At 35.5% G+C, this 14,123-nt stretch overlaps 1 protein-coding gene across 6 annotated transcripts in view; it reads right to left on the bottom strand.

Moving 5' to 3' along the window:
* SCN9A (sodium voltage-gated channel alpha subunit 9) overlaps nucleotides 1-14,123 on the bottom strand; it is a 128,555-nt gene that overhangs the window by 49,097 nt on the left and 65,335 nt on the right. For 4 of the 6 annotated variants that reach the window (XM_028509929.2, XM_036023356.1, XM_036023358.1 and 1 more), the window contains 7 exons: nucleotides 13,188-13,475; nucleotides 10,911-11,282; nucleotides 8,186-8,315; nucleotides 6,531-6,769; nucleotides 4,306-4,479; nucleotides 3,140-3,496; nucleotides 762-1,238 (listed from right to left, as the gene is read on the bottom strand). In XM_028509929.2, the coding sequence (XP_028365730.1) occupies nucleotides 762-1,238; nucleotides 3,140-3,496; nucleotides 4,306-4,479; nucleotides 6,531-6,769; nucleotides 8,186-8,315; nucleotides 10,911-11,282; nucleotides 13,188-13,475 (2,037 nt within the window). The remainder of the gene's footprint in view (nucleotides 1-761; nucleotides 1,239-3,139; nucleotides 3,497-4,305; nucleotides 4,480-6,530; nucleotides 6,770-8,185; nucleotides 8,316-10,910; nucleotides 11,283-13,187; nucleotides 13,476-14,123) is intronic. The other 2 variants (XM_028509930.2, XM_036023357.1) reach the window with 1 other exon arrangement.

Here is a 14,123-nt window from a genome sequence, read left to right as displayed (position 1 = left end):
TATTTAACCCTCACTCAACCCTATGATGTAAGGACTAATAAGTTTACAAATGAAAAAGCTGGAAGCTAAATCTTTAAAGATGTGTATAGCATTTTGAATGAAGAAGGAAATCCCAAGCAAAGTCATTCAGGTACTGAATGTATGTGGCTCAGAAGGAAACTGGCTTGTACAGGTGTAGGAGCTCCAGGCAAACACTATTGGTGAGACACAATTGGTCAAAGATGGTGGGGCCCATGAAGTGAAGGCATCTGCAGTCTGTAATTCAGGAGACTCTGGGGACTAAGGATACTTTTTGAAGGAGTAACGTGATTAGGATTGAGCCTGAGTAAAATCAGTCAAATAAGTAGGTTATAATAGATGGAAAATGGAGGCAGAGACATCAGCTGGGACTCTACTTGAGATCGTTTAGGCAAGAAGTAGTGAGTTCAAAGGTAAAGGTGATGAAGAGCAGTGGATTGAACAGACACTGTGGAAGAAAACTTACATGACTTGGTAACTGATAACAAACTGGGAATGAAGAAAGGGGAGACTTAAAGATACCTGGTGCTTTCAAATATATCTAACCAAGATTAAATCAGTTAAGAACTACTAAGTAAAACCTTATCAGATGAACCATCAGCTGCCTTGGACACTCACACGCACACAAAAACTATCCATCTGTATGCAATATAAGTAAGAACTTATAAAACACAAATCTGAAAGTTTGATTCATTTCATACCAATTAATAATGTGAAATGCAATGTGTATAAAACACTCTTACCACTTTGCAGTATTCACTATCTGAGTCACTGCTAAGTTCCTCAGCGTTCATAATTTCCAGATCAGATTCCCCAGTTGCAATTGGCACAGTCACTGTGAGGTTGGGATTATGAATAAATGACTCATAATCACTTTCTTCTGTCAAGTATTTGTCCAGGTTCCTTCCAAAACCACCAGGTTTATCTTTTTCCTTGTGGAAATTGTGATCCTTGCTCAATTCAGCAATCGTACGGTTAGAGATATAGTTTTCCTTCTTATTATTTAGATCTTCTGCTTGTCTTATCTCTTTGGAAATCTTTGGCTTTTTGGAAAATGTTTTTAGAATAAATTCACGTAAGGTTTGTTTCATATAATTTATTCCCTTCTTTATTCTGGTCACTGCAATTTGGAGGTTGTTTGCATCAGTTTCTTCATCAATGGCTGTAAGATTGTCTGAACTAAATGAGCTCAGTAATAAAGCCAGAAATAGGTTGAGGACCTATAGCAGGGTGGGGATGGGTGTGGGCAAATAGGGAGATAAGAAATAAAAAAAGGAAATAAGCACACTTTTCTGAAATAAATGTCAAAACTCACACCAGCAATGAAGATCCCCACACTGCTCCACATGTAGATAAGATGATAGGGGTAGATGAGAGGTGAGACTCTTATCAGTCTCTGCCTGTACTAGCTCCTGCAAACTCTGGAAGGTCAGCCATAGCCATGACAGACTAGCAGGAGGAGCCAAGGGAACACCCCTTCAACATTATTATTAAGTCATTCTGACATTCATTCCTGCAGCAGGAGGCCCTTGGTCAAGTTCCTTTTTCTGGACCTAATCAGCCCTGCTAATGTTTACCTTTATCTAACATACGTTACCAGTGAGAAACAAGAAGAACAAGAACATTGTGACTACTGTCTACTGTGCTGAAGAAACGTAGGCCAAGTCACTTTTCCCAGAAGACAAATGTTACTTGTTACAACAAATGGAACGTGTAATACTTGTAGACCTCCTGTAATAAAATATTCTGTCCAAGAATTGTGCCAGCTTGCAACTTAATGAGGCTTTTAAAGAAGAGAAAAGGGCCTGCCCATTGAACTCAATTCCAATGAGATAATGGCATTATGATCTGGTGGCCTCAATGCCAATCATTTTGGCCCTGGAAAAGATTTAAAAGAGGTCAGGACAATATCCTTGAAGCAAATTCCTATCTCAGTGCAAAAACCCTACCTCTCTGAGGTAGGGTTCAGGTGAACTCAGTACCATAAAATGTAAGGATTCTCACAGAGGGCTGAAAATATATAGAAAACAGAAAAGTAACAGAATTACATTTTCATGTAAATCTATTTATGGCTAAAACTATCTACCTTATATTAATATAATCAAAATTATTAGGGAATACATACCTACCTCCATCATGCCATTATTTATGTATGTATGCATGTATTTATTTATTTAACTTCTATTTTCTTAGCAACTTTCAAGCATATAATACAGCATTATTAACTATAATCATATGCTATACATTAGATTCCCAGAACTTACTCATCTTATCACTGGACCTTTGTACTCTTTGTACCAACATCTCCTATTTCTACCACCTACCCTTGGTAACCACCATTACAGCTTCTGTTTCTCTTTATTTGGCTTTTTTAAGATTTCACATATTTCAATAATATGCTTCTATTGTGTCACATCTCCACTGAGAATAGATACTAACAATTATTTTAATTTCATCAAAATCATAACAAGATGTTAATATTCTATCCTAGTCTGCTGGATATCACAAATGAAAATTAAGTCCATTTTGCATGATGTCCTCATTTTCATATTAGGCAGGGAAGTATAAAATACATATCTTACTCAAAGTGCCATTCTGATTAATGTTCTTAACCAGTTTCTTTGTGCAAACTTGAGCTTACTAAAATCTTATTTTCTTGAACTACCTTCTAAAACTTATGATTTTTAAATCATTTCAATTAATTGGCAGTAAAATGACCTAAGGAATACATGAGAAAAAGAAAAAAACATGAGAAGTCTGTTTAGCATGTGACTATAATATACAGAGGACTATTCAGGAACATAATGTTTCTTTCTTTTTGGATTCAATTCTACATCATTAGTCATTCTTTAATCAAGAGTTGGTTATCAACTTTGTAAATTATACTTCTGTTGTCTTGCACTGGCAAAATTTCATAGAAAATGTAACTATGGGTTATCTTACAGGGAAATCAAGACAATATTACATTGTCTCCTGTTATTCCCTCTATTGAAATGATCAATGTTCTATTACAATGAATAGTTTTAGATATAATTAATCCTAAAATTATAAAATAACTAGTCATATCCTCATGGCAATTTTCTATGGATAATTTTAAATGTGTGAACATCTGATTACGTACCACCAAGTTTCCAATTACCATGACCATCATGTAAACAATCAGGCACATGGGTTGGCCAGCGACCTCCATGCAGTCCCACATGGTCTCTATCCACTCTCCACACAGCACACGGAACACGATCAGGAAGGAGTGGAAGAAGTCATTCATGTGCCAGCGTGGGAGCTTACAGTCACTGTCAATCTTGCAGACACAATCCTTGTAGCTTTTACCAAAGAGCTGCATGCCGACCACAGCAAAGATGAAGACGATGATTGCCAACACCAAGGTGAGGTTTCCCAGGGCCCCCACGGAATTGCCGATGATCTTGATCAGCATGTTCAGTGTCGGCCAAGACTTGGCCAATTTGAAAACTCGGAGCTAAAGATAAACAAAAAGCATAATATTAATTATTATGATAAGTTTTAATGTTTTCAATCTTTAGTTTTATTTTGTTATAAAATACTGTCAATACGTAGCAAAAATGATTATTTGTACTTTTATTTTTATCTATTTACAATATATTTCTGTTATTTTGTTATACTTGCCACAATATAATCACCACATATGTTTTTAAGAAAGTGTGTAATTTTAATTCAGGATTGCTATAGAAGCCCTTTAACATGGTTTTGCATATAGAATTAATAATTTACCCTTAATTCTATTTTCTGATGCCTTTATAAACTTTTTAATGCAGACATAGGCATAAAGCCCAACATGTTAGAGAAAAATTCTTTAAGATCTTTACTTTTTTTTTTGTATTTTTCTATTAGACAATAATTGTTTGGTGAACAATGATCTAATCTATAATTGTCAAATTCACAAAATAATGAATATATTATAATGGTTTACATTAGGTAAAGATTTGGAAGCTTACATTTGGAAGCTTAGGTAAACCACAAGCTTCTTACCAGAAAATAAATTATTGTCCTACTGGTAAAGAAATATTTTCTAGTATACTAGTATATACATCTTCTAGATTCAGAATATCTTAAAGATTCTAAAATTAAGCATTAGTGTGGCTTTGAGCTTTTTAAGAGTGTTTGTTACTGAAAAAACTTTATTTTATTAGATATCAGCACCTAATCTTTTCTTTTGATTGAAACCTCTGAAAGTTTAAATAATAACAATCCAAAAGTGAAGAAACAGCTTTTTATCTATAGACTCTAATGTAAGGTTTGTCTAGTTACCAGTCTGAATGATCGGAGAACTGATAATCCATCCACTTCTGATAGAAAAAGCTCCACTAAACTTAAAGTCACAATAACGCTGTCAAAAATATTCCATCCTACTTGGAAATACTTATATGGGTCCATGGCAATTAGTTTTAAAACCATTTCAGCTGCAAAAATCCCAGTAAAGACCTAAGTGAGAAATATAATTTTTTCTGGTAGTATTAGAAGGTAACAGAATCAACATAATGATGATAAATACTGTTTAGCTTTTACTGTGCTTCAGACAGTGTGCTATATACTTTACAAATGTGTGTTATCTCATTCAATCCTATTAACTAGGTATCATTATTCATACAGCCCTAATATAAGCACTGAAATGTTAAAAAAGCTCTAATTCTCCTGCCAGCTCTCATTATCCTTAGACGGCACTTTAGAAGAGCATATAAAAAATTCCAGATAAACAAAACATTTGACAAATAATGCAGGCACTATTTGCAAAAAAATATATATGATCAACAAGTTATTCTGGAAGAAAATAAAAAGAAAACATGGATACTGAGATTTTTGAACCAGTTTTTTTTTCTGCTCTGACTACTCAGAGTAATAAAAAACGTGGACTCACTCTTTAAAGATTTATCAATAGAAGAGGAAAAAGTATTTAATTGACACAATGGCAGCTAAAGCAAGACTTTCAAAGCTTTGACACAAAAGTGCATCACAAAACATCATTAATTCATGACTGTAGAATCAAAGAGCTCACTTAAAAAGGCAACAGTGAAAGACTTGTTTATGAATCATTCATAAGGCAGGTATAATTTGACTCAAAGAAACTGACCAAAGAAATTTCAAAGGGAAATGGTCAGGTCTGTAACTATGTGAGTCATCCTAAAATAATGCAGCATCAAGAAGAGCATTAGGGGGCACTCAGGCTTGGGACAGTAGGAATAGATAAGGCACACAGTGAACTCTTTCTGTGTTCACACTGAGGTAGTCAACTCAGTGAGAGGGTATTGATTTTAATGATGCAAGCCCCCATCAACAATGAGAAACTAGATAATCCTGTGTTATTCTAAAGAGGAATAAAAGGAAGAAGAATGTTAACTTAGAAAGCAAAAGGGGCACAATCATTCTGACTAGGAAATTTGTAAGCATATTGGGAGAGAAGACCAACCCAGAAACACTCTTTGACTTTAAAGATCAATTGGTTTAGAACCAAGGCAAAAATGAAATGATCTGACACAGATATTCACAGAGGCATCCAGACTGATTCAGGTTTATGAAGAATGGTAAGCTGGGTCCCTGCGGCCATGAAACAGAACCTTTGACTGCCTCATTCAGGTTATCAGAAACTAGCATTTTTTGTTTGCCATTAGGCATTAATTAAGTTAGAGTATGACCAACACTGCAACTGAAAAGATCATTTTGGCTTCATTTTTACTAATCAGACCCTGTGTTTCCCTGAAGCCTGCAGATCGACCTCTTGCCTGCCCCTGTGCCGTCTCTGTCCAGCTCAGCCATTTTGGTTCCTCAGTGTTCTTGTTCTTAATAAGGCTTGTTTCTGCGGATCGACTGAAAACATGATGATGATGATAGTAACAACAGGTTTAATTTGTTGAGCCCTTACTGTATGCCAGGCTAATAAGTAGAAAATGTTCAATCTTATCCCAACGATGCGATAATGGACTATTATTATCACTATATTATAAATAATTACTATTTTATAAATGGGGAAGTATTATTCTGTTAATGAGAAAATTAAAGCTTATAGAGATTTACATATTTGTCCAAGGTCATATAACAAGTTAGAGGCAAAATCAGGATTGAACCCAGTACTTGGGAATTCTGAAGGCTCAGACACTTCATCTATTAGGTCAAAACAAAGCATCTATAGTTTTCCTGAAAGTATGTGGGGTATGTACTTTCAAGGAAGCTTCAGTGTTATAAAATGGGTAAGAAAGCATCGAGTTATCAAAGTATTAATCCCAAGAAACATGCTGACAGAAAAAAACCCCTATAACAACTCCCCAAATGGTGACTCTTTATGAATATATTGTTATATAGACCTCAAAAATAATGCAAAATTATTTAAAAACAGTATTTATTAGCAGAAATTAGACTCTGTATAATGATTCATATTGTGAATTCTGGATATGCATAACTACCTAGGTGTGTACCCTTTTAACTTAAAAATGACAACCATGGCAACTAAAGACAGAATGCACTCTATAGAAGGGACTCACCAAATTTCCCACAGTGAGTACATTTTTGAATTCATCAGTCATTGGATGATGCTCCATAGCCATAAACAATGTGTTTAAGACTATGCAAATGGTAATAGCCAGATCTACAAAAGGATCCATTACGATGACATTAATAAGGTTTTTAAATTTTATCCAAAATGGAGAGCAATTCCATTCCAGGAATGTGTGTGCAAATCTGTACCACCAAGGTGGACATTTTTGTCTGGACTCTTCAAGTTCTGGGAGAAAAAGGAAAAGAGAGAAATAATATAAAATCAATCACTTATGTGTTTTATTACTGACCAGTTACAAATTAGAAACAAGTCTTCTGGTTTAGACTCTGCAAATTTAACTGTACTGTTTCCATGAAATCATAGCATTACTACATAAATATCTTTTATCAGATGCTCATTTGCTAGATCAAGCATAAGTGAGGGGAAAGCAGTGAAATTAATGACTGAAAGCAGGTATGGCATCTCTCAGAGAAACATGTGTCTAACACGTGATGGTTAACAAGGCAAGCTATGTTTTTCTAAGGGAGAACTATATCTTTTCCACCAATATACATACTCCCCCGTATATCCTTCATCCCACAACAACAATAAGAAATTATACTCTATACCAAAAAGCTCACACTAGTTCAAAGGTGAAAACGATCCCAGAACAAGGAGTCTAGAAATAATTTATAGAGTGATGCATACAATTGATATTTCATACCATTAGCCTGTTTGTTTCTCACCATAAATTTAGGAGGTGGGAGGAAACTTTGTTGGGTGAGATGATAGCGTTCAGGTGAGAAGGTAGGAACTACAGCATATTTTGGGGGGAGAGAATGGGAGCCAGCACATATAAAAGTTGTCACCCTTTAACTTTCTTCTCAATGCATGTGAAGGTCTAACCACTATTATTGGCATTATATTCTCCAATCTGCTTTCTCAAATGCCTTTTCATCATAATTTTAACAGATATCATGCCACATGTTAATATTTTACGCTTTTATAGAATGTGCTCAGATGCAGCAATTTATCTGGAAGTGTGTATTAATTTCTTATATATTAGAGAGATGATAAATTAGAGAGATGATAAATTCATGGGTAATGTTTCTAAGATTAAAAAGTGGGAGAACCACACAACCCTGGGTTAACCTAGGTTCTTCATTAATTACCATTGAGCTATTTATCTTTGAAAGGCCATATCATCCCATGCTTATCTTTAATCACAAATAATTTTATCCATTTTAAGCACATAAAGGTGATTCCATGAGTATCCATTGGTTATCTTTACCACTGCATATAACCATTTACAATTCTTTTAATTCTTCCTGAGAACTTCATATGCTGATCAGAATTTATCTGGATTTTATTTAAAAATCTATAAAGATAATTTTTTAATAAATTATTTTTTAATCCTCACCCAAAGATATGTTTATTGATTTTACAGAGAGAGTGAGAGAGAGAGAGAAAGAAAGAGAAACATCGATGTGAGAGCAGAACATCGATTGGTTGCCTCCTACACACGCCCCGACCAGGAACCTAGTCAAAACCTAGGTATGTGCCCCACCTAGGAATTGAACCTGCAACCTTTTGGTACATGGGACAATGCTCCAAGCAACTGAGCCATCCAGCCATGGCACTAAAGAGAATATTATTACGTACCTTCTACAGTGTTTGTCAGTATGCTTGCTCTGCTCATTGCTCTTTGTCTGAGTTGGGGATCATTCAACATATCTTCAGAAAAGAGATAAGAACTGGAATGTCGCTTTTTGTGTACTTGATTGGTTGTACCCTAAAAATACAGTTAAAATTTAAAACTATAATTCTAATAAATTATAGGTATAAAATAAAATCTTGCTTAGGTAGCTGTAATGAGTAACTAAAAGTACGGATGAAATTGGTGGGCTCAAATCATGGTTCTGCTACTTACTGGCTGCATCATACAAGGGTTACCTGACCCTTCTCTATCTCGGTTTCATTATTAGTAAAATGAGGATAATCATAGTACTTGATTTATATTCTTGCTATGAGGAGCAAAACAAATTAGTACTTAGGAAATAAAAAACTAACTGAGCTGCTTTCATTGTTATAATTGTTATCATCCTCTCTCTTTCTGGGTCTCCAATGTATTCAGGTAGTTTTACTATGTAAGAATCACATGAAAACAGCTAGACAAGTGTTCTGGGCTGCGTGTGTAAAGAGAGAGAATCTCAGAATTCTCTGAGGAATTTCTTTAATTATTCTTTGTTGAGGTAACAGCACTAATGGAGGCGACTGTAATGATTGTTTCTTATTGCCAAGGCAGAGCTCATAATAAATGACTCAATTTGAAAAAGACAAGTAGATTGATAGGAGCTGTAGCAAAGCAGAGAATATAAGCTCCATCTAAAAGAGGAGACCACTGTTTAGTTCAAAGGATTGCTGCCATGCGGGAACATGAGCTTGGTTTTACCAGGTATATTCGTTTTTATGTGAAATACCTTATTTCTAAATCTTGGCAACTGATTCAGAGTTAAAACACTATGCCACTTCAGAGCAGGTCAATAATACAAACACACGTGCTCACACAATATGCATTTAAATACAAACAACTATACAACTTTACATTTATCATCCCTCTATCCATCTGTCAATCTATATGCTAGTATGTGTTAAATACATATGTGTATATATATACATACATATGCACCATTTACAAACATATATGTACAGTTCTAGAATTGTAAATTTATATAGTTGTTTAAATATATATGTGTGTATATCAAAACATAGACACACAGGCATACATATGCCCACGTGTGTATGCCTGTACATAAGCATGTGTGCGATCACAGACATATACATATCTATGGGTGGCTTTTTATAGAGATCTCTCTATAACCATGATTTCTCTGATACAGTCTCTACTTTCTGATTTTCCAGGAGCAGAGGCTTCTTTTTCTTCAAGATAAGACTATATTTAATCAACAATTGAACAATATCAATTGTTTAATCAATAATTCAAATGAAGTGAAAATATTTCATATAAAAAATGAAATGATCTCCAAATTTGATATAAATGATATAATCTTTTATAGATAATAAACACTGAAAAGCAAAACTCAACAAAAATCTGATTCCACAAATTTAGCATGCTGATTTCATAAGGAAAAATGCCTTGACAGAGGGCTGAAGCTGTGTCATGCAGGGAAAGAGGTCAGGTGCTCCCTAAAAGCACATGCATTCATTCAAACAGAAACATGTGTGGCCATGGCTTTGATGGAACTTTAGTCTCACTTGAAATGCTACATTATCTTCAAATTTGGACATATGAATAAGTAGCATGAGTTCAAAGCTTGTTAGGCTAGACAAAGACCTTGCTGATATTTAGTAAAGGCAGTCTATCATCGTATCTTAAAGAGGTAATCTGGGAACTCAAAAAACTAAAAAGATCTCACTTTCAAACCTAATCAGGATCTTCAACCACTCAATGATTCTTAAACTCTTGAAATTATTGTTTTGTTTTTTCTTTTTATGTGGGTATGTTAGTATTAATGTGTGTTCTGATGTTGTTTTTATTCATAGACTCCTGACAACTGAGTATTTTTTAAGTTGAAAACAGTAAATTTCTTTTATGTATGGGAAAAAGCATAGCCCTTCTAAATCATTCCCACGACACGAAGCCAGCCACACATTGAGCTGAGAGCAAAGTGGGGTGGCTGAGAGCACAAGCTCCGACACTGAGGGCCTCTGTTTGAACTTCAGGACTATGATGTATCAGCTTTATTTCTCTGTGCCTCAGTTTCCCCTTTGTCAAAGAGGGACAATAATGTATCCCTCATAGGGCTCTTGTGGATACTAAATACATGTTTGCTAATATTATTACTATTACTACTAACTCAAATAAGATCCCTTGCAACAAGGTATGATATATTCAAGTAGTAACTTGAAAACATAGCAGAAGGTGGCAAATAATCCAAATTTCCTTACAAAAATGGGATTTATATCAACTACTACAATCAATACTATTATTGCATTTTCTATGCTGATATACATATCTTTTATAAACTGTTTTCTAAAGGGATGGCCTATAATCTTTGAGTGTAATACAGATAGATAACTTTCAAAAATAGGGTTTTATATTGAGTCATGCTTTATACCTTAAACTAATATTAAATATCAATGATACCTCAATTTTAAAAAATGAAGTTTTAAAAATCTTTGAATTATATGCATACAGAACATAGTAAAAGGATTAGGTTAATGAGTTAAAGGTATGTTTCTACAGAAAAAGTATGGCAAAATGCAGAGCCATTCACAGGACCAGAGAAGGCCCCTCCAGCAAAAAAGATTGCTTGATGCAAGAACAAGGGTCGAGCCATGCCTGAGCTATTTAAAACGTCCTTACGCTGTCATCAGAAGTTGCCTTATCTATTATCACCTCTGGAAGAAGCTGTCCATTGGGGAGCGTGAGGGCAGAGGGTCCATCCACCAGGGAGACCACACCATTGCAGTCCACGGCACTGTTCATCTTCCTGTTCACCGGCAGCATTGGAGGGGACCTACTGGCTGGGCTCATGTTACTGCTGCTGCGCTCCCGGGGTCTGTGGGGCACGAACAATGAGCCCCTTCTGCTCTCATTGTCTCCGAAAATGCTGTGCTCATCGTCCGCGAATTCAGTCTCAGATCCAACATCTTTTCCTCGACCTATGAAACTGAAAAGGCTTGTTCTGCTGCTGCGCCTTTGAGGAAACAAGGAGCCACGAATGCTGAGTGGTGACTGCAGGGTAAAAGAAAAGATGACATCTCTCTGCTGAAGCACTTAAAAACAGAAGTGCATTTCACATAATTACCATGGAAACCACTGACCTGAGAGCAGGTAGCTCTATACTGCTTTAAAAGAAACATATTTCAAAACAAGGCAATTCTCAAGAAGACAAATTCTTCCAAACAAGGATGGAAAGGCTGAAAGAATCCACCCTTTCAACACCAGCTAATTATTTGCTCCTGAACAGCTGTCTGCTGTTCTGGCCTGGAATGACCTCACCACTCTTTCTGTGCCATGCATTTTGCTATAAAGGACATAGCACTTCAAAAAATAATTTGGTGTCAATACCTGTTATTTAGATTTTCGTATATCAATACTAAAGTTCTATAAGTATTAAACTCTTGGTTTATTTATATGTTGTATGTTTCTTTGGATTCCATTGCTTAGAATTCTACCATATATATTGAGAGCTCAGTGAAGGTGTTTTAAGAAAGACCTTTTAATACTACTGAATTTACAAAGTCATAAAGTATCAGAACTTGGAAAAGAAGTTGCCCAAAATATTAGAAGGAAGAGGGGAAAAAGTCACATTTGTATGATTCATGTCTAGGATAAACGGTGCCTATAAACCAAACTTAATGTATATTCTTTGGAAGTATCTAACTCAATAAATGTTAATGCTTGCTATAGAGTAAAGGGCAAAGTGGGGGGCAAAGTGGCAGGCAAAGTGGCAGGCATAGTGAATAATGAGAAATGGGCATTACAACATCATTGCCTTGAAACTAGCTTGGACTGCTCTTGCCATATTTTTTATTGCTATTGTGTATATTCAAGTTCTGTTTGCCCACTTAATTATGAAGTCTTTGAAGGCAGGGACTCTATCCTTTATTTCTATGCATATCTGACATGGTCCTGCAGACTTAAGTCTTAGAAGCTGGGACATTTACATGAAGACAGAGGAGAAAAGAATGTAAGTGTGAGTGGGGCGCTGCAAAGCTGACTGAGGGCAGTAGAGAGGACAAGGGAAAATTTGGGGGATGGGTGGCACCTCAGCTAATGGGTGAAGAATGGGAGGTACTGTGCCGGAAGGAAAACAAGAAAGAAAATCATCCCATTTACAGAAAACCATGTGTGCTAAGTAACAAAGGCACAAAGTTCAGGACATGTGGGTGAACATTGAAAATCACAGTGGACTGAGTATATCTGAAGGCACAGAAAGGCAGGGAATGAGGCTGAATAACAATAACATGTGGGGCTTGGATAATAGGTGGGTCTTTTTCTCTAGGTAGTAGTCATTCAACAGCATTTTTTTTCTTTACTTGATTTGAGCAGAGGGACAGCTTTGATTTAGAAAAATTATTTTCACAAGTCTGTAATGGTTCACCCTGGAGGTTTGTAGGCAGAGAGACCTGAAATACGGAGGTTTCAGCAGACAAAGAAAAAAATGAAAAGAGAAATTCCACACAAGCAGAAACAATGTGGAGGCTGTCATGTTAAGTAACATTCAGATGATTTATATCCTACAGTGGTGAAGAAAAGGGAAAAAACTAGTTTAAGGTTAGTTTTTAACCAATATAGGCATTACAAAACACAGACCAAATAAAAATGTAGAAGTTAATCTATAGCATAAATAATATTTTTGATTTCTACAGTGGTTCTTGTGAATATTGTTTTGAAAATGTGTTTATTGAAGAAGATATAACAATTCCCAAACCATAAGCTCCTTACAAACTAAAACCAAAAAAAGATATACATCCAAATTCTTTCCATAAATACCTAGCAATCAGTAGGTTTTTACCTAAAAACATACAAATGAGGTCACCTACTCTCCTCTCCTGGTGTCCCTTCCCTCAGAGTGGAGAATTCTGTGGTATATTCTTAGCTCTGGTGACACACATTTGGTAGGGTTAGTGGTACCTGATTAGGGGTAGACAATCGCTTTTCGCGGGCTCGCCTGTGACCTTCAACACCAAGGTGAAAACTTTTTCTCCTGATACTCTCCTCTGATTCTGATTTGGACAATTTCTCATCGTCTCCCTTTTCTTCCCCACTGGAGAGCTTCTTTTGATTCTTTTTCTTTCTTCGGTTTCTTCTTTCTTTAGCGCTTTTAGAGCTCAGTTTAGATGTTTCAGAAGAACTCTCAGAGAGGCCCATAATCCGGCTCCTCCTGTTACTTGTATATTGGGCTGCTGCCATTGCTATTGCCTGTTGGATCCAGATGTCACACATATGGTAAGTCATTTTCAAAGTCTGGGAAACCTGACAACAGGGTACCTCTCTACCATGAATTTAGTTATATAGTGCATATAATCATGTCCCTGTATGTGAAGAAACGTCCTTTTCTTTACACTCTGACCAGACAGCTTACAAAGCATGTCTTTATTGCTTGGAATAAAACCCCATTGTGCTTTGGAATGAAACTATTACATAGTATTACTATATTTATAGTAAAGAAATTGTAAATAGCATATGTGAAAGTTTTACCAGGTAATTTTGAGACATAAAGCATAAATAATATGATAAGATAATTTGCATATCTTGTCCAGATGATTAACTTAATATTATCAAAATAGTCAGGCCCTCTATAGTTTAGTAAAGAATAAGTTGTCTAAAAATTAAAATTAATTACTACAAAATAATATTCCCAAGCAATGTAAGAGACTTCTAGTAGTTCCCTAGGAAATTCCTGGGATAACTTATGCTGCCTATCTATTAAAAAAATGCTGGTAAAAATTTAGAAAATCAAGGTATTTTGAATAAAAAATAAAAATCATTCATAATCTTACATCCCCAAAATAATCGGTCTTACTATTTCTTCCAGTCTTTATATACATAATTTTTAAATTGTTTCTA

This window comes from Phyllostomus discolor, chromosome 4 (genome assembly GCF_004126475.2).
Source record: "Phyllostomus discolor isolate MPI-MPIP mPhyDis1 chromosome 4, mPhyDis1.pri.v3, whole genome shotgun sequence".
Taxonomy (NCBI): Eukaryota; Metazoa; Chordata; class Mammalia; order Chiroptera; family Phyllostomidae; genus Phyllostomus; species Phyllostomus discolor.
The sequence above is the reverse complement of the archived record's forward strand: the minus strand, read 5'-3'. Positions and strand labels throughout refer to the sequence as shown.